At 35.7% G+C, this 25,891-nt stretch overlaps 1 protein-coding gene and 1 pseudogene across 6 annotated transcripts in view; one reads left to right on the top strand and one right to left on the bottom strand.

Moving 5' to 3' along the window:
- LOC119260264 (cAMP-specific 3',5'-cyclic phosphodiesterase 4D-like) overlaps positions 1 to 25,891 on the top strand; it is a 445,519-nt gene that overhangs the window by 388,071 nt on the left and 31,557 nt on the right. For 3 of the 6 annotated variants that reach the window (XM_037529227.2, XM_054687953.1, XM_054687949.1), the window contains exons 1-2: positions 6,965 to 7,083; positions 14,014 to 14,243. In XM_037529227.2, the coding sequence (XP_037385124.1) occupies positions 7,039 to 7,083; positions 14,014 to 14,243 (275 nt within the window). In that variant the 5' untranslated portion in view covers positions 6,965 to 7,038. Of the gene's footprint in view, positions 1 to 6,964; positions 7,084 to 14,013; positions 14,244 to 25,891 lie in introns of those variants that run through there. The other 3 variants (XM_054687951.1, XM_054687950.1, XM_054687952.1) reach the window with 1 other exon arrangement.
- Positions 4,466 to 6,894, bottom strand: LOC119260261 (neuroepithelial cell-transforming gene 1 protein-like; annotated as a pseudogene).

Raw genomic sequence — 25,891 nt, 5'->3', positions numbered from 1 at the left:
CTTCGTAGTGCTGAGTCTTAACCCCTTGTGCCACCAGGGAGGCGCATTAGTACTTTTTATAAGACAGATCTAGGAGGGGATGAACTCCCTTGACTTTGTTCATCAGGGGAGGTCTTTATATTTCCTTCTTTTGAAGGAAGATTTTGGTCAATGTAGTATTGTTGGTTTTGTTTTGTTTTGTTTTGTTTTCAGCCCTTGAATATATATCATTCCACTCTCCTCTGGTCTGTAATGTTTCTACTGAGCAATTCACTGGCAATTGTATGGGGGCTCCCTTCTCTATGATGAGTCGCTTTTGCTACTTTCAAGATTTGAATTACCGTATTGGAGTCTTTGTTCTTGAATTTGTATATTTATTTCCTACATCAATATTGTGAGGATTTTAGCCATTATTTCTTCAAATAAGCTCTTTTCCCTTTCTTTTCTTTCTGAGACTCCTATAACATGTATATTAGTTTCATTTTATGTTGTACCATAAAAAAAAAAAACAACTCTATTTCCTCTAAAGCTATCTTTTCAAATGACTTATTGAGTACACTGATTAATTTTTTGTACTTGATTAAGTCTGCTGTTGAATCCCGTTAGTGATTATTTTCAATTTAGTTACTGCATCCTTCAGCTCCCGAATTTTTGTTTCATTTTTTTAAATACAAGTTTCTCTGTTAAAATCCTCATTGTGTTTATGCATTTTAGTAATTTTATTCAGTCATCTGTGCTCTTTTCTCACTGAACTTCTTGAAGACAACTATTCTAAATTCTTTGCAGGATAATTCATAAAGTTCTCTTTAGTATTAATTTCTGGAAATTTGTTGTGTGGCTTGAATAGACCATATGCCTCATTTTTTTGGTGTGCACTTGATTATTTTTGCCATGATTTGTACATTTGAGAAGCAACCACCTCCTCTAGTCTTTATAAGCTGCCTTTGTACAGGAGATACCTTCACCAGTAACCATGGTTAGAAGTTATGGGATGCATCTCCTGAAGAATGCATCTTCTCTGGACTTGTGTGTGTACTCACTCAATTAATGAGATTTGCCAGTTTCTTTTTCTTAGGAACTTAAAACTCTTGTTCCCTCTGGTGTCTGTCTGCAGTACTTCATGTTCTCTAGCATGGCTGAACTCTTTTTTGTTGTCAGTGGCCCTCATGCTTCCAAAGTACTCTGCTTCTCCAGCAGTGCTCCAAGTGAAACAAAAGCCAATTCCTTTAGCAGCTCCCCTACCCCAAGACAACATTGAATGTACATCCGCTTTCTCCCTCTGAAAGAAGACATGGAGAATGGCTCTTAGGGATAACATGAAATAGCTTTTCTGATTCATTTCACTATGATTCTTCTTGATTTTGAGCTGGCATGGGGGCATTGCAACTTGAGTTCTGGGATTCTCATAAAGAATTTTTGAACTATATGTTGTTCTTAAATTGGTGTCTCTGTGGGGAATGAGGTCCAGAGCTCCTATTTTGCCATCTGGTTAACATCATCCTATGGCTTACTGTTTTAATATCTGGTATTTTTTTCATATTTAATGTTTTTATTCCATCTCAGATGGTCTAGATAGCATTTTTCGCCATAATTACATAGTTGTTCCTCCCCCATTTTTTGATAGTGTTTTCTCTAACTTATGAACACCTATTAAGTTCCCATATAAGAAATATTTGAGGAAATTTGAGGAAATTCTGTGTTGTTCCACTCATCATTCTATTGGTTATTTATAAGTGCCAAACTTATTTTTATTTTATTGTTTTGTTATTATTGTCATTTCATAGCAAAATTTTATAAATAGTAGGGCAAGGGAATATATATGCTATTTTTTTATTTTAAAAATAATCTTTTTAATGTAATCTTTTTTTTTCTTTTAGATTCAGGCTTCTTCAATACCCTCTGGAGGGGAGAAATGAGGGTTTTGTTTTTGTTTTTTTTTTTGTTTGCAATGGCATTGAAACTAGAAAATAATTGCAAGGAATATAAGACTTGATAACATAACTCTTGGGAAATTCTTGTAAATTTGTTAATATACAATCCATACATTTCCTTTTAAGTTTATTCCTAAATATTTTGTTTTAATAATGATATATAGTTCCATTGCATTTTTAACATGTCTTTAATTTATCAAGGAAAATATTTGACATATTTTCTTTTATAACTTCACAAACGTCCCCAACTATTCTTACTTAAAACATATTTCAGCTTTTTTTGGGCGGGGGGTGATTCTACATTAAACCAGGTTTTAATCAAATAATAGCCATTTCTTCATATTCCCCATAATTTTGTACCTCTTATTTCTATTTCCCTCATTACTGAATTGGCCAGTAGTTCTTGTAAAATGAGGGATATGTTGTATTTTGGTGATATTCTGAGCATTAGTGTCAGGTAAACCTGATCTGAACACCTGGCTTTACCACTTATTAACAGCAAGACTCTAACCCCCGTAAGTGGCAAATTAACCCCCCTAAGTCTCATTTTCCAAATATATTAAATGGAAATAACAGTTTTTCATGCAATTTTTTTAAAAACAAGGATCAAGTAATTATTACATAGAACATATAATACAGTTAATATTATTAATAATGCTAAATACAAATCATGATGAGGAACATCCTTGTGTTAGTCCTTTATTTTAAAAAGAATAAATGTGTTTCACAATTGATTACAATGATAAATATAGAATTACTATATGTGTTCTTTTGATTCATGGTTTGTTTATTAACAGAATAATTCAGCATTATCTGAACATCAAAACCAAGAGTAAAAGCATAATTTCCGACTCCCTCCGTGTGAAGAGGGAATTTTTTATTTAGCAATACAGCATCTTCCGTATCCTCCCTACATCCCAGTCTTTGTTAGTATATTCTAGAATTACAGACCTATTCGTTATTATAAATTTACCTTCTTTTAAATGATTGTTTACATTTTTGCGTTCATGTTTTTAATATATTTTTGATGGATATTGGTTTTTTTAATTTTTAATTTTAGTGTGTGATTCTTTTTAATTATATAATTCATTTATACAGAGAAATCATTTGGATTGATCTATTTACAGGTTTTTGTTTGTTTGTTTTCATTTTCACTGGCCAAATATATTTCACAAAGTAGTCAACATTTACTTGGATGGATCAACATTGTAAATCTGCCGTGACAAGAATTTTAAGACTAGGATCTCATTTTAACAGAAACATTTACAATAAAAAATTAATCAGTCTTGTTTCCATCATATGAATAAATCAACCAAATAATGCAATACGGTCAGTCAAATTTCCAACACATGTCATTGTTTCTCTTCAAACCCATTATTTGCAGGTTTTACAAACAAAGGCAAATAAAATTCACTTCCCCACAAACCTACTACAACTTATTACATACCCTCAATGTTAGATTTTTCTCTATTCTTCCACATTCTGGCACAACCAGACATTTTAATTTTAAGACAAAACTACTCTCCCTTTCCTTCTTTTTTTACTTACTATCAGTCATCAATTGCTTTCCCTCTTATCTTCAGACACCACTAAAAGTTTCAATAAATTATGATGGTGTTTATCTTTTTTGATTGCTGAGTAGTATTCCATTGTGTATATGTACCACATCTTCTTGATCCAGTCATCTATTTTTGGGCATTTGGGTTCTTTCCAAAGCTTAGCTATTGTGAACAGTGCTGCTATAAACATAGGGGTGCAGGTGCTCTTTGGAATTAATGTTTCTGTGTCCTTTGAGTAAATACCATGCAATTTGCAGCAACATGGATGGAGCTGGAAGGGATCATGCTCAGCGAAATAAGCCAGAAAGAAAAAGAAAAATACCCGATGGTCTCACTCATAGCAGGAATCTAGAAAACCTAAATAAGGGACCAGGAAAAGAATAACTATAAGAAAGAAAAAATCAAAATCAACAAACAACTATGAACCAGAGACCCACTATGGGGGGGTGGGGAAAGTAGGTATTGGGGTCAAAATAAGGGGGTTGCAATTGTATGGGGAATATAAAAATAAAATTAAAAAAAAATGTGGGCCTCCCCTGGTGGCGCAGCGGTTGAGCGCTGGGTTGCATGGCTGCCCACAGCCTCTGCAGAGTCAGTTCGATTCCCAGCCACCGGCGAGGGTCCCACAAAAAAAAAAAAAAAAAAGCACATTATATTTAAAAAAAGTCATGATGGTGGTTTCCTTTCAGTAGTCCAGAACACAAGAAGGTGCTTTGTGTGTTCGCCACCCCAAAATGCTACTTTCAACATTGCAATTTTCAAAATTGGCTCAAAAACTGTATGACTTGGTTTTACTTGGTAAAGTTAATATGACTAAAAAAATTTACATATATAAGTATATATATATATATATATATACACACACACATACACACACACTCATACACATACATTTTTAATCAAGGAAGAAAAACACATGCTAATTTGAAAAGGCATTAAAGTAAAAAAATAAAAGCAAATACTAAAAACTACTTTACAATAAAAAAAGTAATCGGTTGGTTAAATGAATGAAAAATGAGGAATGTGCAGTGAAAAACAAACTTATATATAGCATTCCACTTGATAAAATGGAAAATCTATTAAGTTTGATGTTTTCCAAGGAACTTAAATTTTGATGTAAATGCTAAAACATTACAAACATCTATTTCTTGTAGACGTCAGATGCCAATGTTAAAACTTCAAAGTCTAGGCCAGGTCTATCAAAGAAACACTGGCAAAATCCAAATTTTAAGTTTTGGCAAATATAGTAAATCCCACAATGGTTTGGTATTGACAAATCATGATGAATGCAGGATGAGGAGAAAAGTTATTTCATGAATATTTCATTGGATTAAAAAGACCAGGTTTGAATGTTCTAAATAACCTGAGAACATAGCTAAAAAAACAAAAAACAAAACAAAAAACAAAACAAAAAAACCCCTGCTTTTTAGCAGTAATCTGCATATATATCTTTAGCTGCCGTTGGGGAGGAAAAAAAAAAAAGGGACAACCACCCAAACCATAGGTGTTAAGACTGGTATTAAGTGACCCTGCGATGCTCGTTACACGCTCACATTCCAAGGAAAAACAAACTGTACTCATTTATAAATTCACAGTCTCTCCACTAGTTAGCGCACAGGGCTTCCTCTATAGCAAAGTCTCCTTCCCTTTGCCACTGTTTGGGGCTTTGTGCCTGGCTTTCCGGCAGCCAGGCTGTGTCGGGTGGGTTTTCACGCTCTTGATGTGACCTGTGGTGGGCACCGGAGAGCGGCACTTTGAAACGTCTCCTTCAGTTTCCATCTGAGTCACACTAGAGGCCTTGGACTCTCTCCTCTGGGCTCAGACGTTGCAGGCAGAGGGGTCGCTCACCTCACGCCCTTCGTGGAGCTCTGCTATACCCTGCAGCTCATCCGGGCTGGAGACCTGCCTGAACGTGGCCATGGCAGTGGGAATACAGCTGACCCACTGATGCTTGTGGAACACATCGTTGGCTTGCAGAGTGTGAGACTGCCCTGAAGAGGGCAAGATATTTTTAGCTTTATCTGAGTTGCCAAAAGCCCCTCGAAAAGACCCCCCCAATTTAACGTCTCCATCCTGCAGGTCTTCCAAAACCAACTCCTGGACTGGGACTGGCTGCCGGTAAACCTGGTAAGAGAGACGCTCATTCCGTTTCACAGGGGGAGTCCAAACCAAGATGCCTTGAAACAGGAAAATTTAAAGTTTATGTCCATTTTCATTCTTCACTTCTGTATGGCAAAGCAATGCTTTGCTTGCATCAATTCTAGGGTCCTTCTGCTTTTCATCCAGATACTCCAGTTTGTCAATGTAATATTGGCATTCTGATTCGCCTTTCTTCTCACGTTGCTATCAGAGAGAACTCCTTGTTATTATTGATATAGCTTCGTCCAGAAGCTGAACATCAGGGTGCTCTTTTGGAGTATGTTTCAGAAATTCTTTTAATAGTAAAGGGTATTTGACTAGATGACTTTGAGGAATATCTTAGCAGCTCCAGAAATCTAGTTGTGTACTGAAGGGAGACTCCAGACACCGCTGAAGGAAGTCTTGGGATCCTGTTTCTTTTGATCAAGAAGAGCTTTGGCTGCTAGCTGGTTACTACAGTAGCCTTTGTAGGCATTCAAGCTTGGCAACCAGTTAACAAGAATGTGACCAATCTGCTCCTCTGTTCCATTAGGCTTGGTTGCTTGTCCTATTCATGCCAGAAGTCTTCATGCAGAAGTATGCAAGCATCCAAATCACCAAATATATGTGCAAGTTCCTCTTCAGACATAACAGACAACTTTAACATGGGGTCCTGGTAGGCCTTTCTTGTAAGCTTGAGATCCTCAATTAAATCCAGTTCTCCCCGGAACACTTCATATATTGCCTCCTGACATTTGATTTCATTGGTAGTTAAAGACTCCTTCATACTGATATCTAACTTTTCTGACCACAGAACACTACTCCTCTTGGTAGGCATTGGGACTGTTGATCTGCTTGAAAACTGCTGGGCAGAAGCGGGGTATCTGTTGTCACTATGAAGGGCAAATGACAGTAGTGTCTGACCTAAGCGTCAGACGGCTCCATTTCTTACAGGAGAGATTAAATTTGCCAAGGATGTGACCCCAGCTAGAGGTCGAACTCTTTTATTGCTTGGCTCCTTCAGATCAAGGCTGCTAAGGCTTACATCATCATCTTTCTCTCTTCGTTTTCTTTTCAAAGTAAAGCCCCAGTGGGGGCCAGGTGTTAAAAATGTGAAGGAGCTACCTCGCCGAAGGGAATATCTGCTGTTGGGCTCCGGTATCGGGGTGTCCGCAGGCTCTCGTCCCCGAGTGTCTGCAGGCCCAGCGGCGCCATCCGAGTTGAGTCTGGAGGCTCCGAGGCAGGTGATGCTTCTGGGCCGCCAGCTCCGGCTCCATGCTGCGGAAGCAGGGGTGGCCGGTGGCCGGTGCCAGTGCCCGGCGGCTGTTTGGAATGGGCACCGCGCCCACCACTCTCCCGCGAGAAGTTCCTGTCAGGAGAGCACCGCGACCGCCATCTTCCGGGGGGTTTGAAAATGGCGGCGGATATTGGTATTTAAATGAAATTTTAAAATGAAGATCTTTGTGTTCGTTGTGGTTTGGCATCTGATCACTCAGGTGAGAGATATTTCAAAATACTGTCAGTGAAAATCAATATTTACCTTCTCTTCCAGGAAGACATGATTTTCAAGGGCCAGAAAAACAATGTTAGTTTCTTTTTGGCAATTGTGATTCTATTATATTATCATCGTGAAGTAAGTAATTGATAGACTTCATGTTTTTCCTTAAATTCTTTGCTAACAGAATGGATTCATTTCTTTTTTTAAGCTTACCCAGGAAAGGTACAATGCTATTCACAGGAGGTTAATTGAATTCTAGCGTTTCAGATAGACATTCTTCTTGATGATAACATATAGTTAAGATATCACTGAACGAGAAGTTTTGCAATTTTTTTTTTTAGGAACTTTTGAGAAATTTTGATGACTGAATTATAAGGAATGACTTTTGAAGGACTTTAGTAATTTCTGAATTTTCTAATCAGTTCGAAATCATGGCCCATCTTGGATTATGCTCTGTGGGTGGACAGTGAGAGTTATCTACTATCTTTGTGTTAACCTGGGGTGGAGATTTTCATTTTCACATGGAATTCAGTTTTTAAAAAGTGCCTTTTTTATATCAGAATGCAAATATCCATTTGAAAATGGGTGTGTTAACTTAGATGCCCTTGTAAATATTAAAAGACCTTAGAAATTCATTTTTATTAATTTGACTTGAAAATTTCATGTAAAATTATTTGGGCAGCATTATTATTTCATTTTAACATGAACATAAAAAGAATAATGAGGCCTCCCTGGTGGCGCAGGGGTTAAGACGAAACCTATGAAGAAATCCGCAGCCATTGCAGCACAAGTTCAATTCCTGCCCGGCCAGGGAGAAAGCCACATGGTGGGGCAGATTTCTTCTGTCTCGCCCGCTGCTCCCCTCAGCAGTGTACTTCGGTCTGTCTGCCTGTTCTGTTCTCCACTCTGTCTCTGGTGAATCCTCTCACCCTCCCGTGCATCTCTGGCCTGTACCCCAATTCTTGTATAAAAATAAATAAATCTTTAAAAAAAAGAGTAATGAGATAAGAGGAAAAACATTTGGCATAAACCTTAGAGAGTTTTAAGGCATATTTTCAATTATTGCTTTAGTGTATTGTGAACAATTTCATGGAGACATACAGAACAATTCTTATTAACAATGCATGTTGTTGTGTATAATACTTTCTGATTGTGTGATGGTCAATACATTATGATTAACCTATTAAATTGTGTCCTAGGACTTAAAGAGTTGGTTCAGTTTTGTTTTGTTTTTTTTTTTAAATGTCTTGTTTATGGTACAAATTTAGGCAAGAGGGAAATTTATTTTTTTCAGAGCTTAATTTTAGAGCAAACTAGATAAATAAATGGACTATAACAATGGAAGTGATAAAAACCTATCCTCAGCTTCATCTGTCCTCTTCCTGAAACCTTCCAATTATTGAACATGCTAACTTTGACTACACTTTGTCTAGTTGAGGTGCTCTGAAAGCATCGAGTGATTGAAATTTTTCATTCTTATTTTTAAAAGTAAGGAAGACATTCATGACAATGGATGTATGAGAATAGATCAAAGGAATTAGAGTGACTGAAATTGTGAAATTTCACAAGAAAGTCCTTGTTGTGTGCTGTAGCCTCTACTTCGTTTATATTAATAATTATGAATCAACGTGATTAGGAATGCCAGTCTCTAATTCTGTTTCCCAAATTCTCACAGTTGAAGAAATTGAGTCAATCAATCAAGGTTGTCTATTTGCTTCATTCATTCCTTCAGCAAGATTTATTTATTTAGTATACATTTATCCCATGTACTAACTAGGTTGTTATGCTGCGCTCCTACCCTTCCAGATGTGTGCAGTCTAACAAAGGAAATACTAATTGTTAAGATAATGTTTTCAACATATGTGCAGTTGAAAATTATATTAATAAAATTTGATGAAATTGAAAAATTTCTGTCTTCTAAAAAGTATATATGAATATATATGATATAGCAATAGCTATAACAAGGAAACTACAAATATTACTGTCAAATTACTTACATAGAAAATAATTTAGGGCTCATGTAGCCCTGAAGAATACTTGATTGGCATGTAATGCAATATCCTTGATATGTCTACATCTGCCTGCAGGGAGTCTGGTCAAACTAATTCCTTTGCATCCAGAAAGAAGAATCCTCACCAACAGTGTCAATGTACATAAATTTTAAGAGGATTTTTCTATATAAAATTTTATTTTCTTTACATACATAAAACAACTATCAAAACTTGTGATATTAAAAAAAAACTTGTGAGATTATCAGCAACCACATAATTTATTGAAAGTGGTTCATTTTTATAGCAAATATAAAACTTACTAATAGACAAAAATACAAGCTTCACCACCAACACCAGTACCCAGAGAAAGCCATTTTAGATAAGTGGGATATCCTTTCCAAAAATTGTCTGTAAATATAATATGCTTTGTTTTGTTTTAGTGTTGCTTTACAAAAATGAGATCACTTAGTATGTGTTTTTCCCCACTCAACATTATCATGAATACAATCACATATTTTCTGCATTATTTTGATAGGCTCATAGTGTTTCATAATATAATATTAAATTTATTAAGCCAATCAATCCTTCAGTACAACATTTCAGTTGCATTCAGTTATTCATTACTATAAATGAGCAGCAGTGAACATCTTTGTAATAGGAACTTGGCCAAACAATCTTATTAGACTATGTCTGAAATGTCAAAACCATTAGCTCCCAATTTTGAGTATGCGTAAGAATCAGAGTAGGGACTTAACAAGACTCTTAGGCCCAGTCATAGAGATTCTGACTAGGCAGATCTGGAACAGGGCGTAAGAGTCTGAATTTTACCAAGCACCTTCTGTGATTCTCATCTAGGAGGTTTGAGCATCATATTTTGAGAAATGTTAGAAATATTAAAATATTATCTTTTCCCTTAACCCCTAACAAAAATGCTGTTTCCAAGTAATAACATAAGATACATGTTACCTGAGTGGTTAGTTTTTTATTTCTTTGGAAAATAAGGCATTTAATTTCCTGCCTTCTATAAGATAAAATTCCATTTGTTTATGAAATATACATTTATCTGAAGACTTCAAGAAGCCACTTGTGACACTGTTTTTGAATGTAGATGTTAGATATAGACATCTACTGCTTTGTCATTTTTATTATCAAAATAAAAATGGTGCACTTTATGACCTCTTAAGTTGTTTTATCTTAAAAGAGAATGTCACAAACATCAAGTCTTTCATCATATAGCCTGTGTTATATAAGAACACTTTTGCAGCTGCAATTCTAATGCCCAGGGTAGATAATTAAGCACCTATATTAACTTTGGTCAGCTACATTCAATGTTGCTAAATTTCCACTAGATGCATGCTTTGTTCTTCTTTTCCCTCTCTCCAAAGAACGGTATCTACCCTCTTCAGTCATTAACTTCTTTCAAGAAATATGTGAGACAAACTGTGACCTGTTAGCAATCCAAGAGTGTAGGTTCGTTGCAGTTCTGTCCCTTAGTTGAACACACAAACTCAAAGTTAAGGGTGTTATATGTGCGCATGTATTCTATTTATTTTCTGTATTTGCTGTGTCTAAGCACTGATTTTATCAATGACTGTTATGAAGTCAGAGTATTTCTGAACTGAGCATGGTCTTAAGGTTCATTATAGACAGCCATTTAATTTTTTTATCTAATATACTAAAGGCCAGAAAGGTTAAACTTCGTTAACAGCACATATGTAATTAGTGACAGTCAGGCCTACAATTTTTATCTTCTGATTTAATTAACAAGAATGATCATTAATTTTCAATGTTATGTAGGGCTCTCCTGATCACCAGTTCTGTTTTTTTTTTTTTTTTTTTAAATGACGTGTAGCTCTACCTTTAACTAAAAGAGGTTTGGGTTTGACTTTTGCCTTATGTGGGGATAGACCATTCTAGTTTACTGGGACTGGGGAGTTTCCCTGGACATGAAATTTTAGTGTTAGAATCTGAAAGTTCCAGGAAAATTGGAATAGTTGGTCACCTTACAAACCATTTGGTTATGTGACCAAGACGTGCTCTTTTATAGATCTGTTTCTTTATGTGTAAAATGGGAAAAATAATAGGACCATATATTTCAGTAAAAATTAAATGAGATGGTATAAGGAAATAGCGTAATAAATATTATCGATTATTACGATCTGTGTTCTTTTACAAAGCAAATGGATTATTCAAGGCATAGATTCTTAGTAACTAGATTTTTATAACTATGATTTTAAATGAATGTTATTGTTTGCTTTGACATTTTTACCTTCTTGGTGCCCTTTTTAAAATCCTTTTTGTCCATAAAATTAGACTGTAAAGCCCAAGGGTTTTCTGTCCACCCATGGTGGATAGAGTCCACCATGCAGATTATTTTACATTTTTAAAGACATAAAGCAGAAAGACAATTTTTATATTTACAATGGTAGATGAATGAGACATATTTATATTTACAATGGTAGATGAATGAGATATAAAGGCAATATTAGTAGTACTATTTGTAGTGCTATGAAAGGTAAAGGGAATTAACTTAGATTATAAAATCTGCTATTTTCTTGAGAGCAAATTCTTTGCCAGATATTGATACTTCAAATACTTCATATCTTTTCTCCAGAGATCCTGAGAAAAAAATAATATCCTCAATGTTTAGATGGAGAAATAACCTCAATGAATCTGAGTTTCTTGTCCATAGATAGTATAACAGGAAGGAATGAAAGAAAGATTCTAAATTAGTTCTGGAATCTCCATATTTTATGCACTTTAGCTTTTAACCAACAGATTTGTTTTGGGAAAGGGATTTGCTGCTTTGGGCTAATTTCTTTACCTTTAAAACTTTGAAAGAAGGAAAATTCCTGTTTATTATTGCTTATCACATTGCAAGTGACAAACTATGCATATTACTTGTAGATCTTATTTAATTCTTGTGAGGAAATATTTCCCTTTTCATAATATAGAAATAGAAAACTTAAGGAGATTAAGCAGCACACTAAGATCACAACTAGCAAGGTGGCAATGCAAGGATTCTAAAACCCAGCATGCCACCTTTACATTTGGTGACTCTATTATTCTGAGTACAGATATAATCGATGATGTTAGAGCAGATTTTCCAACCACTGAGAAAAATTGCTAATTGAATGGTATTTTTTTTCAACTAAAATAAAAAGTATTACATTTTCTGCTTTTATGAAATTTTATTCAATATTATTTTCCTTTGCTCATTTGTAATATGGGTCAGATTTGCAGAGTTTGCCAAAACGTTTGGCCATGTGCTGTGGTTTAAATATAATTCTGCTGGATACTCAGATTTTCTTTTTATGTCTTTTTTTTACTCTTCTCATAAAGGTCTTACTATAATCTTTTCAATGAACATCTGAATAACATGTGACATATAAAAATGTGTGACGAATGTATTCCTATGTATGAAGGAAAAAAATAGCATTCACTTTCTTTTTCTCTTCATAGCTATGTATATACAGGCATGTCATGTGTCAAGGTGTATATATATATATAGATATATGCATATCCATATATATGAATTATCTGCAACCCATTTCATAGAAGCTAGAAAAATATTTTATAAATACTTGATTTTATAGTATTTGTGCACAAAACTTATAAATTCTAAGGTTACTGGAGATGTTGGTGAATTGTAACAGTTTAATACTTTTATTTATGTCTAATTATGCTGGTGAAAAATGTTACTATTTTAAACATAAATCCAGCTTTTGCAGAAGAGCAAAAAAGACACTTTTTAAAAGAAGAAATGCAAATGGCCAACAGGTATATTGAAAAATGCTCAACATCACTTATATTCAGGGAAATGTGAATCAAAATCATAATGAGATACTACCTTATACCAATGAGAATGACCTACATTAAAAACAAATAAACAAAGAAAACCTGGCAAAAGCAAATGCTGGCAAGGATATGGAAAAAAAAAAAAAACAACAACTCTTTTACACTGCTGGTGGGAATGCAAACTGGCTCAGCCCCTATGGAAAATGGTGTGGATGGTCCTCAAATTACTAAAAATGTCTCTACCATATATAAGATCCAGTGATTCCACTCCTGAGAATATACCCAAAGATCACAGAAACATAAATTTGAAGGGAAAACTGCATGCCTATGTTTATTGCAGCTCTATTTACCATAGTTAAGAGATGGAAACAACCTAAATGCCTCAAAACAGACAAATGGATCAAGAAAATGTGGTATATGGGCCTCCCCTGGTGGTGCAAGCAGTTGAGTGCAGCTCTGTGAAGCTGTCCACAGCCTCTGTAGCATGAGTTTGATCCCGGCCAGCCAGCAAGGGTCCCACATGGTGCCGCGGACCATTCCTGTCACTCCCGCTGCTCCTCTCAGCAGTGTATTTTGTCAGTCTGCCGGTTCTGTTCCCCTCTCTGTCTCTGGTGAATCCTCTCACCCTCCCGAGCATCTGGCCTGTACTCCAGTTCTTGTATAAATAAATAAATAAATCTTTAAAAAAAAAAAGATAATGTGGTAAATATGCACAATGGAATACTACTCGGCCATCAAAAAGATATTCATGCCATTTGCAGCAACATGGATGGAACTGGAAGGGATTACACTAAGCAAAATAAGTCAGGAGGAAAAGAAAAATATTGGATGGTCTCATTTATAGGGGGAATACTAGGGAACACAACAAAGGATCAGGGAAAAGACAAAACTTAAAGGTAAACCATAGGTTTGAGGAATCAGAAAAGGGTGAGTAATAGGGGTCAAAACAGGATAGGGAAGAGCACAAGGGACTATGGTGATGTCATGGGTGTTGTGGTGGTAGGAAAATTATGCAGACTATGCATATTGCCATCTAGTTAGTCTTCAATATGTGTTTCCCTTAATTTCTTTATCCAAAAATATAAAGTTATCAGTGTAAAAATAAACACTGGGATTATTTTCTTACACTTTTGCCTTAGGCCTCTGAGGAAACACTTCATTCCAGTAATGAAGAGGAAGACCCTTTCCGAGGGATGGAGCCCTATCTTGTAAGGAGGCTTTCATGCCGCAATGTTCAGCTTCCCCCGCTCGCCTTCAGACAGCTGGAACAAGCTGACTTGAAAAGTGAATCAGAGAACATTCAAAGACCAACCAGCCTTCCCCTGAAGATTCTGCCACTGATTGCTATAACTTCTGCAGACTCCAGTGGGTGAGTGCCCTAAGGCAACATTGCTCCTTTTCTTATTTTCATGGTGATTGTTTGCATGATTGTTATTTGTGGTCTTTTGCGATTTTGTGGCTCATTGCTGGATTTAAGCAGTAGGCAAGAGGGGTTTCTAGAAGCCAAGGAAAGATGATTTTTCTCAGGTAATGCTTCTATCTCAAAAGGATACATTTTAGTGAAAATTTTACAAGAAGTTGAAAATGTGTGGTGAACAGCAATAAGCATCTGGGAAAAAGAACTTAGACTTGGAAAATTAATATTGGTCATAAAACAATAGAAAAATTCTTAACAAATGAGAACTAATCGACAAATTACCATGTAGACCTACATATCTGAAAACAGTAGGTAGGCAATATTCATTGATGCAAAACAAATTTGGAATCAGGAATAGATTGTACTATAATTAGAATCAAAGGAAATATACAATTATATTCATGAGCCTAGTAATTTGGCCTGTGACACTTCAACTTGTTGCTTACCAGAATACTGTTTTAGTTCCCATCATGAAGCAAATTTATTTATCATTAGTCAACATAGAATCACTAAGTTACATACCCATAATAACATTTCTATTTCCTGCTTTGCAGGAAAGGTGTTTTTACCCTTTTTCCTTTTACTTACCAATAAAGTTGTTATTACTTAATAATGCCATTAAAAAACATTTTTTTGAAAGAAACAGAGGATAGTGGAATTTCTATTATTTATTCTTTTGCTCATGTGCATTTTTAAGAAGGTTGGATAGACTATGAAGAGGAGAAAACTAGGAGCCTGTACTCAGACTCTTGAGCATTTACTAAGACTGTAAGAACCAACCAATTTTTTATACTGTGGTAGGATTCTTTCTCTTTACCAAATTCAAGACATTTCTAGGGGAGATGTCTTATGGAGTTTCCTAGAATTTATTAGGAAAGTAGTGATCAGAAGAAATTTGATCAGTAACTGTCCTTTAAGATGATGAATTTAGTTGCTTGAATTGCTTCTGACTAGTACAAGGGATCTGTTATTTAAAAATATGAGGAAATCACTGAAATGGTAAAGTTGACTGAAAACCCCAGATCTTTCACAGTTATCAAGACAGGGCTAGTGAGAAATTTATACTATTTTATCTATGTTATCTACAGTCTGTTTTCCCATTAATAATGTCTAGTATACCTCCAGGTCCCATTTTCAACCTATACTGAGACATTAGCAATTGCAAATCTTTGATGGTGATGGAGACTTTCCATGCCCTTTGATTTGTTTTCCTCTTTTAATATGATAACATTTTGCTCTTTCTTCCTGTGTATCAGTACACCAGACATTTGTCAAGTGTCACACAGTGGGTCTAGAGACTTGTGCTAACCTTTAGAAAGTGACAGCGTGATCCTGAGTAACTGATTTCTGGAAGGGAACTTTGACCTGCAATAACGAGTGCTATGGATAGCAGCTAATAGCTTCCTCCTAAAGTGCTGGGGGTAAGAGATGGGCTCAGCAGGGCTTTTGTCTTTTTTATTAATTGTTAACACTTCCATCATTCTATTTTGGATTTTTAAATAGGCTGTATCAATATATTCAAGTGCATGTCATTCACTAATTCTCTTTGTATATTGCTGAAGTGTTAAGTTGTATGTGTTGTGATTTAGCAACCCCTAGAAACTTTCAGTTATCATAAAGCAGAATTGTAAAATCTAGGATGCTAAGGAGCTGCAATTCATTCACCAGTTAGTTTTTCATATAGGGTAGGATCACTCAGCTGGCTGCTTATTGACTGTTACTGAAGAGTGAGAGCATTTATTAATGACTTGAAATGTTATAAATTGGCAAGAAACCAATCGAATATTACAGCTTTCCGTGTTTCTCTCCTAGTTTTCTATACATTTACTTAAAAGCTGTTTAAAATATAATTTGCATGCATTGAAATTTGCAAATCTTAAGTAAACATCTTGATAAGTCTTTTTAAAGACTTATATACCCATGTTACCTGTATATCCATGTTATCATCAATTTCATAACTTCTATCACTCATGATTTTGACTCTTCTTTGATATAAGTGGGCTAATATAATATGTACTCTGAATTCTACCATTTGAATTGTTTTTGTTTAGATATTTATCTCTATATGGTGCTATTATGAGCAAGTTACTCAGCATATTTTACTACAAATCTTTCTGTGAACATATAGATTCATTTTCTTGGAATTTCTGAGTCATAAGTAAGGATATGTTTACTTTATTACTTTGCAACAGTCCTCCAAAGTTATGACTATTTTACCCTTCCATTAACAATATGTGGGAGTTCCAGTTGTTCTGCATCTTCACCAACACTTGGTAGTCTCATTGTTTTTAATTTTAGCCATCCTGCTAAATGTGTAGAAGCAGCTTGCTTTGATTTTAATTTATCATACCTTGATGGGTGGTAATATTATGTCTTCTAATATGCTTATCGAACATTTGTGTATCTTCTTTGTGCTATGCTTATTTAAATATTTATCCAGTTTTACTTATTGCAATTTGGTGGTTGTTTGTATTTTCTAGGCATGAGTCCTTTGTAAGGTATGTGCATTGTAAGATGAATAATTTCTCCTAGACTGTAACTTGCATTTTTACTGTTTACTTTTGATTTAGTGCTTACCCTAAGGATCTCTAAAATGTGTGTCTGTGTGTCTGTGTCTGTGTGTGCAGGAAAAAGTGTCAAAATGAAAGGTCAGGGGAATGAGAATAAGTGAAGCAATGGAACTAGGTAGAAGAAATATGAAAGTAGGATAAACAGATAAACAAAAAAAAAAAAAACAGTGAAAGGAAAAGCATGAAGTGTGCAAGGTAGAGAAGAAAATGAAAGGGGAAGTAGATACAACTTGTTAAGGGGAAGCAGATGATAAGAATGATACTTAATCCGCAGGACAATTTTACCTAGAGGCAAGAACAGTTGATCCCTTGAAAACTGAATAATAACAAAAATAAGACATCCAGGCACAACGGGGCAGGCAAAAGTTGAGAATGAATTGTATGTTGGTGGTGGCTGATGACAGAGTAGTGAATGGTAAAGAGTAGGCACGGTGGACATATTGATAGTCTGAATTTGAGTTCTGCCTCACCACTTTCAATGTGACTTGGGAAATGCACAACCACTCCAAGTTTCTAATTTTTTCTCAAGAGCTCAAATAGGAATAATAGGATCACCTATTCCATGTGTTTGGTTTGAAGCTATAACCATGAGCACCATTTTTGGCATATGTAGGTACTTGATGTATAAGGATATAGCTATCCTTACTTGGTGTAGTGTTGGAACAAGTCATGTTTTATGTTGAATTTCTTAGTTTCCTTATTGGAATTGATTTCAAGGATCCTCTATTAATAACTCTTGGGGTAGAGATGGAGTCAGATTTAGGAGTAAACCAGAAATTTTTTCATGGTTCAGAAAGTTAAGATTAATATGGACTTTTGTCTGTATTATGTATGTCCTTTAAGACTTGTTTGAAGAAATTTCTGTCTTGCTTTTGGTGTCTGTCCACCGACATGCTCTGATTTCAAAAATTGTTCGGTTATGACTGGAATGAAAATGCAGGCCCTCTTTACTACTTACTTCCTCTTTATTTCACTTCTGTAAGAATAACCCTTGCTGCTACACATTTCTTTGGTCAGAATCCTTTTTTAAAATTTTTATTTATTTATTTATTTATTTTTAAAGATTTATTTATGCACACAAGAATTGGGGTACAGGCCAGAGATGTGGGGGGTGAGAGGATTCACCAGAGACAGAGTGGGGAGCAGAACAGGTAGACTGACTAAAATACACTGCTGAGGGGAGCAGCGGGTGAGACAGGAGAGGTCTGCTGCTCCATGTGGGTATCTGGTGGGATATCAGGGATGTAACTCATGCTGCAGAGGCTGTGGACAGTTTCACAGTGCTGTGCTTTAACCCCTTGTGCCTCCAGGTAGGTCCTTGAGGGAAATTAGGAACTCCCCTTGGCCCTAACAAAAGCACTGACTTACTTCCCCCAGGTGGTCCTTGTACCCCTACATGTTGCTAGGAGGGTTCAGCTTGCCACACATATGGAAATTGTTCCCTGCTCACAGGGAGGCAATGCTAAATCTTTCCAGCCACGTTTCACTGCTGCTTCAGCTGTAATAAAATGAGAGCCAAGGAGAAAGTTGTCCCCATGTGACATGATGACACACCTCTGGGTGGATATATATTCAGGGATATGGGTGGGTGGAGAATATTGCAAACACTTTTCATCACTGTGTCCTATTACCTGTCTGGAGAAGTACACTGTGTGCATTTGTACACAGTTCTATTTAAAAACAAAAAGAAAGTAAAAAAAAAATTAAAAGAAGAAACTCTTGGGAATGAAATAAGCTCTCCGTCATAGCAGGGAAGGATTACTTTGGTCAAATAAGGCTTCACAGCACAAGAATCTTAAAGAAATATTTCCTTGAGTTATGTCCCATTCACAGAGGAACTGGTCCCAGATGCCAGTTAGACTCTGGATTCTCTGATCAGCCACCCATCATCTGGTGTTGCTGAGTACACACAGTACTTTTGAGTGAACATAAAAGAGGCAATTTTCACATTTTGTTACTGAATCAAAATCTAAAGAGGAAATAAAAGGAGGAAAACAGAAGCCTGGTAAAAACAGACATACCTTATCTTTCAAATTGAGTGTTTTTAACTTGAGGTATTATCTGTGAACATTTCATATTTGCAATATTACAGATAGGGTAGGTTTATGAAGCTAAAGATCTATATTTCACAGAATATCCAAGAGGCTTGTGCCTTCATATTGAATATGTATGCAAGTTTCAAGAGAGTTACCTGATAAGTTTCAATGGAAACTTATGTGGAGGATAACTTAGCTGGCAAAGCTTTCTAAAAGAGAAAATGGGCACACATAATTGTGATTTTGAATGATTCCTTAGAAATATAGTTTTCTAGAACTGGATTGGTTTTTAAAATAATCACTGCAGAAAAAGGGGAAGCAAAACTTCAGTGTCCTTAAGAAACATGATATGTAAAAGAAACTGAATTTCTTTATTTTTAATTTATTTAGTGTAATTTATTGATATCATGTTTGACTGAACTTTCTAGAATTCTCACAAAACATTATAAATCTTCTGTCTCTAAAGGAATTACTCTGGTTTACTTAAATTATTTTATTTTTGCTATGCAATTTGTAATTTTTAAGATTAAGACTAGACTCTAAGAGTGATAGCACACTTTATATAGTATCTTATTTCCAAACTCAGTAGCAATTTTTGATCAATTATTGAATCAAATATAACCTTAAAAAATATTTTTCCTTACATTTTATAGAATCTCTAAATGTTTTGTACCTTCCATGTTCTAAATTAAAAAAGATCAAGATAATTATCAAATTCCAGTAGTTTATTTTTTTAAAGATTTATTTATTTATGTTATAAGAAGTGGCATACAAGCCAGATGTGCAGGAGGATGAGAGGATTCACCAGAGACAAAGTGGGGAACAGAACAGGTTGATTGACTGAAGTACACTGCTGAGGGGAGCAGCAGGCAAAGTCAGGAGAGGTCTGCTGTGCCTTGTGGGTAGCTCCCTGGCCAGGCATTGAAATTGTGCTGCAGTAGTTCTGGACAGCTTCATAGATTGCGTCTTAACCCCTTATGCCACCAGGGAGGCCCCCAGTTGTTTATTATTTTTTTTTGTCAGACCTCTATATACTTTTCATTCCTCTAGTGCTTTTTGGCATACTAATTAAGGATTCCCCAAATGGACTGATTCTGTGCTACCGTATTTTACTTTATATCTGTATGTCAGTAAACAACATGTACCAGGAGAGGGTATACTTTTGTCATAAAAAAAATTTCTATCTCACCAGGCTCCCATGTTATTAAAAGCTCTAAAGAGGGTAGTCACATATGCATTTACTATTTTGGAACTTCTGATAACTGTTTACAAACTTCTCTATGCCCATTTAACTTGTTTAATGGCAGTTTAATAATATTGTTTAATAATATTGGTTGGATGCCGTATTTCTAAAAACAATGCTGAGTTCACAGTATTACCCTGAAAAGTGACTGAAGAACACAAGGCTGTGGCAGGCAGAACGCAGAACTACAAACAGCACTTCATTATTTCTGTCAGGAAATCACAACTTTTCAGCTCCCCAGAGAGCTCCTTTTCATACAACTACCTGTTAGGTCCATCCTCATATAACCCAGAGCTATTCATCACTGAAGTGTTCAGGGACAGTTTACAGTTCCTTACACGTCATGTCTTTTGTTTTGCAATATAATGTTCATGAAAGAGAATTAGGGACAATACTGTTACTGAATGGTCTTTATTTTATTATTATGTGCTGCCTAAATATATATGCTGATTCAAACTTAACATTGACCAAAATGCATCATTTTGAGAAATCCACAGCAAAAAAAAAAAATGTGTCCAACTGAAACTCAGAAAGGATGACATTATTAAACTTTTCCCTCCTCCAAATGAGCCCACAAAAGGTCAAAGAGATGGGGCCTCCCTGGTGGCGCAGCGGGTTGAGTGCAGCACTGTGAAGCTGTCTGCAGCCTCTGCAGAGCGGGTTCGATCCCATCCCTGCTGGCTGGAAAGATACCCACATGGCGTAGTAGGCCTCTCCTGTCCTCTCCTGTCTAGTCCGCTGCTCCCCTCAGCAGTGTATTTCAGTCAGTCTGCCTATTTTGTTCCCTACTCTGTTTCTGGTGAATCCTCTCACCCTCCTGCACATCTGGCCTTTCCCCGGTTCTTTTATGCATGAGTAAAGAAATCTTAAAAATAAAATAAAATAAAACTACATAGAAAAAGAACTGTTAGAAAAATATATAATCTGCCATGTGTTAAGCATACTTTCTTGTTGTTTTGCTAATAACCCTTTTGTTGGTTGGGATTCTGCAACAACAATTTTAGATTTCAGGTGTCTCTTACCATACCTATTCATCTCATTTGTTTAGCATTTTCTAGCCGCTTAAAAGCCATTAGACAGAGCCAGACATCTTTAGCTCTGTTTCAAATCTGTGGGATTCAGTCAAAATAGTAGACCATTTAGTTAAGTTGTTTGACATCATTTATGCAGATTATCAGGATGGATTGAATTTATTTGATGAATTTACACTAAAGTTGGTGGCTTTGAACCTGGGAAAGCTCACATTTTTGTCAACATTTCCAGATGGGCTTTATCTCAGCCAGTTATGACTTTCATTCTAATTAATTCTTTAAAAAAAACTGAGTCTAATGCTAAATGTCCTAGTAAGTATTCACACACCTTGTTGTGAGAAATATCGAAATTCTAAACTTTAGTGTATATTTGAAAACATTAAATATATATAAATGTTATATTTCATAATTGACTTTCTGGGACATTCCCATTTTGGGGTCATATTTAGGAGTATTCTCACTCTTTACTCCTCTACCAACTGTTCTGTACCCAAGGTGACACATTACTTTGGTTTTCTTTTTTTTCCCCAATATTACTTAATTTAGATTAACTTTATTTCTTCATACTGTATATTTGTTACCCATATTACAGAAATGAGTTAAAATTTGTTAATGAAAAGAATAAATTTGTTAATGAACCGGAGGAGGACATAGACTCCCTCAGCAATTATGAATTCTCTAACTGTAAGTGCATGTAATAATAATAAAAAAGAATAACTTCAAATTATATTAACAATCATGTATTAGCCATGTGTTTATGTATTCACTTATACAATGATCCAACAAAAAAGTTAGCATCTGTTATTTCCTATATACCCGGCTATACCTGGAGATGGGAAGTTCAACAAGAGCAACACAGTCTCTACTTTCAAAGAGTTTAGAATTCAGCAGGGCACCCTAGCAAGAAAACATAAAACATCAATCCTGTTTGTTAGATGTAACATACAGATATGACCGAGGACATATGAAGTAATGTGGGATATCCACGTGGAACAAACTAACTGAGGCTGTGAGGAATTGACACCTAAGCTGAGACATTAAAAAAAAAGATGGTGTGAGGCAGAGACAATAGCTAGACCATGTTCAATAACAAGTGATAACTGAAGACTGTTCAGCATGGCTAGACCAATAGGCATACTGAAGGTACAGTTGATATTTATTACCATTAATCTTGGTGTGAACAATATGTGAGATTTTAAAATATTCTCCAGTGGTGCTGAATAGCCAACATATATGCACTGAGAAGGCCAACAGTTGGATTGATACAGGATTGGAAAGTGAGGGTTCAATGTAAAAAAATAGGGAAAGAGATTTGAGGGATTTGCAAGAGTGAATGAAGTGATGAACTGTGGCAAATAAACTGGATATGGAAAGAGTGCGTATAAGAAGATATGAATATAGAAAAGTTGTGATGTTTTTAAAGGTCTCTGGTATTAGAAAGGTAAAATTTGAATAACTGAATAAGTTGGAAAATATAAGAGGTCGTATTTGGAAGATAAGATTTTTTGAAACTTAACATTTAAGCATTGTGTTTATTTATGGTGTTTTCAAAATGTTGGGGAATGCTAGAGAAGAGAATGACTATCCTGGAAAAGAATTAGTTGAGGAACAGATTTTGGTATGAGGTGACTCCTCCATATAAACATGAATAGGACTCACGATGTCAAGGTGTTCAAAGGTGAAGAGTTTTAAATAAATGAGACATAGTGACCAGGGAGAAGGGCAGAATTCAGTGATTAGGTAGAATTGATTGGCATGGAGGTCAAAGGTTTCACAAAAGGGTGGAGAAATAATTATGATCAGTAAATAAAAATGATTAGTATGTTAACGTGAGTAACCAGGAGAACATCAACCCCATCTTGGCAAAAAGTATAGGGTACTGAGTACAAGGGCAGCCTACAGTTGAGTGCACTGATGGAAAGTGACTTCCTCAGCAAGGAACCAAGTTTGAAGGAAGGCAGGGTATGGAGAGACTGTTAGTGGCTACACTGAGGCTGAAGAAAATTCTGTTTACATAGAAAAATTGGCCCAAAGACATAACTGGAAAATTAGGGGTTTTTGGTTTTTTTTTAAAAAAGATTTATTTATTTATGCATACAAGAATTGGGGTAAAGGCCAGCAGTGCGGTGGTGGCAGAGGGAGAGCATTCACCAGAAACAGAGTGGGGAACAGACTAGGCAGATTGACTGAAATACACTGCTGAGGGGAGCAGCGCGTGAGATAGGAGAGTCATGTGGGTCACCTCCCTCGCTGGGGATTGATGATCGCATGCTGCAGTGGCTGCCAATAGCTTCATGGGCCTGCATCTTAATCCCTTGCGCCAAATAGGGAGGCCCCCATAACTGGAAAATTTGAACAGAACAAGAGTTGGGGTTTGGACAGGGGAGATAAATCAGGGAGCAATATGGGGATAATACAGAGGAGAGGAAGCACTTCTCTCAGATGCTTCTCTCAAATACAATTATTACAGCTGAATTTTTAAGAACTGATTCAGCTGTCCTTGGACAGATTTAGGGAGATGGAAGTATCTTCAGAAAGGCCAGCAAGGGTGTCCTAGTCCAAATGAGTAGGTCCAGGATGGCATCTTTGCTGCCTATGCTTTCTTCATTTGTTTGAAACAGTAGCAGTTTCTGGTATGTGGGGAAATTTGCATCTTTCCAGTTCCTTAGCTGCCCTACATTTACTTTCAATTATGGAATATGGAGAAAAATATGATTTTATAAAATAGTGCATTACCTTTTTGATCACTGTATTATTTTGTTTTAAATAAGTTTTTGTAGTTAACTATTTTTCCTGTTTTAATAACAGGTATTTTGAATTAGTATTTGGGTTTTTCTTTTGAGAATTTCCTTTATTGGAAATGATCATTGTATTAAATAACACAGCTTTCTTAAATGTTTTTAAATACTATTTCTGAGATTTCACCATTATTCCAGTTCATCATGTCTCTAACTGTAGAAGTAAAATCTAGAATGAAATTGATTTTAATGTGGACAAATTCTATTTGTAGAAAACTTTCTTCAGTAAATTGGGGTCTAACATCATCCTAGTGAAAGCACAGAAAGGCACAGTCATATGGTTTTTACCGTTAATTTATGTGTGGTATATTATTTGCAGACTTTATCTTATAGCAAGTTGTGTCATGCCAACTTAAAATTTTAAATTATTTGCTATTATTGCATGGTTAAGACCTGGGACTAAAAAGCTTGATATGGTACCTCTGTAAATAACAATTTTTTTAAGTCTGTGACTTTGTGAGAGTCATTTTTTTAATCTTCTATATATGAAGTAGTATTTGTGACTAGAACTTAGTAACTGTGGAGTATATGATATTTGCAAAATCCTTAGCAGAGGTTATTAATTATACTGCACAGAAGACTAAGCAGAGAGGGCTTGAAATATATGTTCAACAACCATGTATTTTACCCCATATATTAAAATTACTGTTTTTGAGAAAATAAGCTTAGACATATTTGGTAAAAAAAAAAAAAAAAGACAAGAAATGTAAAGACTAATTGATTTTCAGAGGATTACTCCAACAAAAAAGACCAGAACCTGTATCTTCTTATTTTCATTTACCACTTCTGGTATGTTCTGTTTGGTATCTACTGAACTAATTGAGGTGAGAGCTAATGATTTTGGATTTATTGACTGCTTCTATTAGTGACTTTTTTTTTTTTTGAAATTAGTGAAACAATGAATGATAATGAACATTCATAGTCATGCACCATTATGTAATCTTTGCAATGACCATTATGATAATTATACAGGAACATGGAAGTACTTGGAGACTTTTGGGAAGAAAAGCAAAATACACAAGGATTTCCATGTTAAAGTAGTAGTGCAAAATATATGCCTGCATTTGGGAAAGAATTGGAAAGAAATATGAAAACAATTACTTTTTTAAAAAAAAAGATTTATTTATTTATTTATTTATTTATTTATTTATTTATTTAAGAACTGGGGTACCGGCCAGATGTACGGGAGGGTGAGAGGATTCACGATTCACCAGAGACAGAGCGGGGAACAGAACAGGCAGACTGACGAAATACACTGCTGAGGAGAGCAGCAGGAGAGACGAGAGGTCTGCCGCGCCATGTGGGATTCTTGCTGGCTGGCGGGGATCGAACCTGCGCTGCGGAGGCTGTGGACAGCCTCACAGTGTGGTGCTCAACCGCCTGCGCCACAGGGGAGGCCCTTATTACTTTTTTGAATGACAGGATTGTAGCTAATTTTGCTCTTATCTTGACTGGTATTAATGAAAATATATATTTGTCTGATCAGTAAAATAACATTAAAATTGCACCCAACATTTATTTACAAGTCTATTGTGCCTTTATTATGTAAAAGACACTATTTTAAGTGTTAAGAATATATTTATGAATAGGTAAAAATAAAATTCATGGTATTATTTTTCTTGCACATAGTTTTATATGAATTTGTGGCATATATAAGGGAGAGCTTCCTTGGGCTTCCCAGAATTACTCTGAGAATTTTGTGTATCAATGCCTTTGTCAGAAGTAGAACGCTCCAGAAAGATCACCAGCAGCGTCTGCTAATTGAGCAAAACTAGGTATTAGTCTCACCAAAAGAAAGGATGAGTATACCTTATAAAGGGGTTCTGGACCCTGATTTTGCTAGTTGGAAAGATTGATGGGATTCAGCAGAGTTTCAGGACCCAGTAGCTTGGGGTCTTGAAGTGAAGATCTTAAAGTGATCC

Source organism: Talpa occidentalis, unplaced genomic scaffold, assembly GCF_014898055.3.
Source record: "Talpa occidentalis isolate TD23 unplaced genomic scaffold, MPIMG_talOcc4v2.1 talOcc4.6, whole genome shotgun sequence".
Taxonomy (NCBI): domain Eukaryota; kingdom Metazoa; phylum Chordata; class Mammalia; order Eulipotyphla; family Talpidae; genus Talpa; species Talpa occidentalis.
Note: the sequence above shows the minus strand (reverse complement) of the source record. Positions and strands in the feature narration are given on the sequence as shown.